Here is a 3,995-nt window from a genome sequence, read left to right as displayed (position 1 = left end):
GCAATAATTTTGTCACCTTCCCAAAACAAATTGTATCATAAATGCCCATCCTACACCTTAATGTGATCTATGTAATTTTCGTTAATTAATAAAAGTATTGGGCACATTAATAAAGACAAAGGACAATAACATGTTCAATTTGATAGCCAATCAAATTGAATATAAATAAATTAAATTCTTTTTAAAAATCATATATTTCAATGTGTAATGTTATACTACAGATTTTTTTGCAATTTTTTTGATCAAACCCAAACTCATACAGGTCTGACAAAAAAACCTATTGTAATATCCAGTAAACTGATAATAATGTAAAAAAAAAAAAACACTTCTAAAATACGTTTTTGACCATTTAAAACTACCGGTTTGACAATATAAAAACGGAGTTGTCTATAATGCGACTTTTTGGAGATTCCGGTGACGGAATCCGGCGGAGGAAATTGAGGTCAAATCTTGATTTGTTGTAGTTAAAATGGTTTTTTAACTGCATATTTGGATTCCCTGAAAAACCCCTGGGACGCTTTGATTGTGCAGAAACTAGCTATCAAACTTGCAATTCCAATAAATTGCTACCGGATTTTGATCGGAAAAACCCACCGGAAATGCTTCCAAAAAGTCTCATTATAGACAACTGCTATAAAAACCTTCTAAAATACGTTTTTCACCATTTAAAAGTCGTGCACAATTTAAAATTTGAAAACATGTTTAACTTCACCTATGTTGACCCTTTCCATATTTAAGACACACAGGAAGATAATATCCAGCTTCAAACCAAACATTCTCATCTATAATTAGAAAGTCATACAATTTATATCATCCTCCCTCTTCTCACTAAAAGGAGGGCATTTGCGTGTTCTAGAAGTCAAAGCTTACGCTAGTTAGTTAGACTAACGAGGAAACAAGGACACAGTGACAGATCCGTGAGACGTACAAGGTGTAGGGCATTTCCGTGTTCTGGAAGTCAAAGCTTTCGCTAGTTAGACTAACGAGGTAACAAGGACACAGTGACAGATCCGTGAGACGTACAGGATGAACTCGCTGTGTTAGTGAAGAAATCCGGTTGTGTTGGCTGATCGGTAATCTCTGAATTGTTGGTTAACATCCACAAAACCTTTGACATTGCGGGCCGCAGCAACCATTGATCTTGAGTGCAGAGAAGCGCAAGTTTAATCAGTCTCAGTGCCTGCTCTCTTGGGTAGTGCCCCTCTAATGACAAGTCAACAATATCCAAAACTTGATCATGTTGGAATTGATTCCAAGCCTGCAGCATCCGCAAAATTATCAATACATGGTTTTGAATTCCCATTCTAAATTAACTTCTTATCATAATCATGGAACGAAACTTATCTAATTAACTAGAGACATACCCACTGCAAAAGAATCTGCATAGTGTCATCCAATCTTGCATCCACAGCCTTTCTCCCACTGACGATCTCAAGAACCACGATACCGTAGCTATAAACGTCAGCTTTTTCCGTTAATTGTCCGTGGGCTGCATACTCAGGCGCAATGTAGCCTCTGCCTCATAACAAATTTGTGAAAGTTACAACTAAATGCCTGGATTTGACCGTTAAAAAGAATAAGACTTGGTAATAACGGAATTGCACAACTTGCGACGTAAATAAGCAATAAGTGAATTGAACATCTTACATTGTTCCAGCGAAGTTTTTAGAAACACTGGTATCACCTTCTGTAAAGAATCGAGCCATTCCGAAATCTGCTATTTTAGGATGAAATCTGTCGTCTAGAAGTATATTGCCACATTTGATATCTCTGTGTATAATTCTCATATTGGAATCCTCGTGTAGATATGCGAGTCCTCGTGCTGTGCCCACTATAATCTTTAAACGATTTTCCCAACTCAAAACATTTCGCATCTCTCCTGTGGATCTCCAATGAAAGTGTTTGAAAACTTCGACTCCACACAAATAATTGAATCAATACACCTAATTCTTTAAAACAACTTGAATCGCTGAAAAACACACAAGATTGATGACAGCAACCTACCGAACAAATGCTTGTCAAGACTGTTATTTGACATGAACTCGAATACCAGCAACCGGTCATGCCCACGCGTGCAACATCCGAGTAAACGAACAAGATTACGGTGACGGACGCTAGTGAGGAGCTTCACTTCTGTCAGAAACTCCACCGCAGCTTGAGCAGTCTGCCTTCCGTATAGTTTTTTAACCGCGACATCCCGGCCATCCGGAAGAGTTCCCTGCTTATGGATTAAATCATTAGAATTAGTTTGAAAAAATCGTTTACATTTGGACAAAACCATCAAATCCACATTTGGTATTATACCTTATAAACCTCACCGAATCCTCCTTTCCCGACCATATTGTTTCTGTTAAAATTCCCAGTCGCTTCTCTCATAACCTCGTAATCGAAGAGAAATTGCTCGAAATTTTCCCTCGTGGCTAAATTCACATCTGCACAGACCATTATAAAAACAATTTTATCATAACCGTCGATTACGACCAGGTTTATTAACTTGGAAGAATTTAGCAGGAAACAACTATAATTCAAGGATGTATAATCACCTGTTCTGTCATTGTTCCTTCCATGTCTGATACGTCGATAGAAGAGTATCGAACACATCACCGCAACCAGAGCTGTTCCGCCAATGCTTCCTAACAATATAGGCACTACTTTCGATGACGATTTCCCGGACAACGGTTCTGCGTTTAAAATTAAAGAAAAAACAATCAACATACATGTTATATCAGAATCAAACAACAAATAGTTGCAGCAAATGTATAAAACTCATACGGTAAATTTGGTTGCCTGTGAAAAACGAGTAAGTTGAGTAGCGCATAAAACAGCCCGCCTCGAGACCTCGACTTTCACGATTGGGAAGACAAGTGAGTAATTGATTCTGAGCTTCTGCTAGGCATCGTTGGCAGCTACTATTGGTAAGGGTGGGCCAACACTGAGCGAGGCCATATAAGGAGCCATCAATGGAGCCAGTCGCATAACCGTTATTTACAGAAGCGTTTTCTATGAGTTGCCTCGATAGGGCAGTGGCTCTTTGAGAAAAGGTCTGTGGATCGCTGTCATTTGTGGACGCACATAAATGGGACTGCCCATAGTCCACATCCTGACCATAAAAACTAGTATTCTCATACCTAAGGAAGCAACCGTCCAGATGAATGTGACCACCATTAGATCGGCGACAGTAATTCTTTATTTGAGCCTCGGCTGCCGAGACGCATTCTGAGCACTCATTGGCGCTTAAGTACTTCCGACACACTGCAAGGCCATACACAGGATCCGTTTTGCCAAATTTGTTTTGCATTGAATCAGCGAAGCCGTACGAGGAAAGATTTGGGCGGAAAGATGCGAAAACAGCATTCTGATTTTCCTGAAAAGCTGTGACGTTAACAAACGTATAAATTTGTTCGTGGCTGCACCTTTCGCCGGCCAGTGCAGACTGGGGATCGTCTGCTGCCAAACTTACTGCAATGATCATGGCCACCAGAAACGGTAAATAGGTCACTTCGGCCATCAGTTCTGATAATAACCGTTGTGTGGGTTCATCGTACCTTTATCAATCGAAAAGAGGAATCAAACTGCCTTGAGAGGTTTCCGTCTCCACAGATTTATATAAAAATCAATAATAGATTTGTCCTTTTAGGAATACGAATAAATCGTTGGGTCAAAATCAAGAGCGAAAGGTAACAAATCCACGGGACCGCCCACAAATCTAGAAAACAACCAAATTGCCAACAAATCTTGACCGCCCACAACATCAAATAATTGTAGGACCCGTTGGTATTTTCTGGACAAAGTTGCCACCATACTGGGAGTCGGACATATCGGAGAACTTGCCTTAAGAAATCTACACACAACGGTGATGTATCGCCATTGCAATTATTGACGCATCCTTTGTTATGTAAGTTACTCGTGTTGTGCTGTTTTGTATCCATGTACCAATTTTAGCACCAGTCTAGATTCATCGTACCTCTAGATTTATCAATCGAAAAGAGGGATCA

The 3,995-nt window shown here is 39.7% G+C and overlaps 1 protein-coding gene across 3 annotated transcripts; it reads right to left on the bottom strand.

The window, feature by feature from the left end:
* Positions 1-689: 689 nt before the first annotated feature.
* Positions 690-3,586, bottom strand: LOC149183099 (cysteine-rich receptor-like protein kinase 2). Of its 3 annotated transcripts, none has more exons than XM_089418663.1 (7): positions 2,773-3,586; positions 2,544-2,681; positions 2,305-2,432; positions 2,005-2,218; positions 1,648-1,909; positions 1,365-1,515; positions 690-1,258 (listed from the first exon to the last, which is right to left on the bottom strand). In XM_089418663.1, exons 1-7 carry the CDS (start codon positions 3,506-3,508, stop codon positions 980-982), a joined length of 1,908 nt encoding a protein of 635 aa, XP_089274789.1. In that variant the 5' UTR covers positions 3,509-3,586; the 3' UTR covers positions 690-979. The 3 variants fall into 3 exon arrangements, with proteins under 3 accessions (XP_089274789.1, XP_089274791.1, XP_089274790.1); XM_089418665.1 differs by having other exon boundaries at positions 1,648-1,879; XM_089418664.1 differs by having other exon boundaries at positions 2,788-3,586.
* Positions 3,587-3,995: the final 409 nt, after the last annotated feature.

Source organism: Pinus tabuliformis, chromosome 3_2, assembly GCF_031772625.1.
Source record: "Pinus tabuliformis cultivar Carrire ecotype Pingquan chromosome 3_2, CPIR1, whole genome shotgun sequence".
In the NCBI taxonomy this organism is placed as follows: Eukaryota; Viridiplantae; Streptophyta; class Pinopsida; order Pinales; family Pinaceae; genus Pinus; species Pinus tabuliformis.
The sequence above is the reverse complement of the archived record's forward strand: the minus strand, read 5'-3'. Positions and strand labels throughout refer to the sequence as shown.

Excerpts from the sequence above, each read along its gene's own strand:
- LOC149183099 (XM_089418663.1), bottom strand. The coding sequence starts at position 3,508 with ATGGCCGAAGTGACCTATTTACCGTTTCTGGTGGCCATGATCATTGCA. Across the intron at positions 2,219-2,304 it reads GATTCGGTGAGGTTTATAAG|GGAACTCTTCCGGATGGCCG; the intron begins GTATAATACCAA and ends ATCCATAAGCAG. Across the intron at positions 1,259-1,364 it reads TGCAGATTCTTTTGCAGTGG|GCTTGGAATCAATTCCAACA; the intron begins GTATGTCTCTAG and ends CGGATGCTGCAG.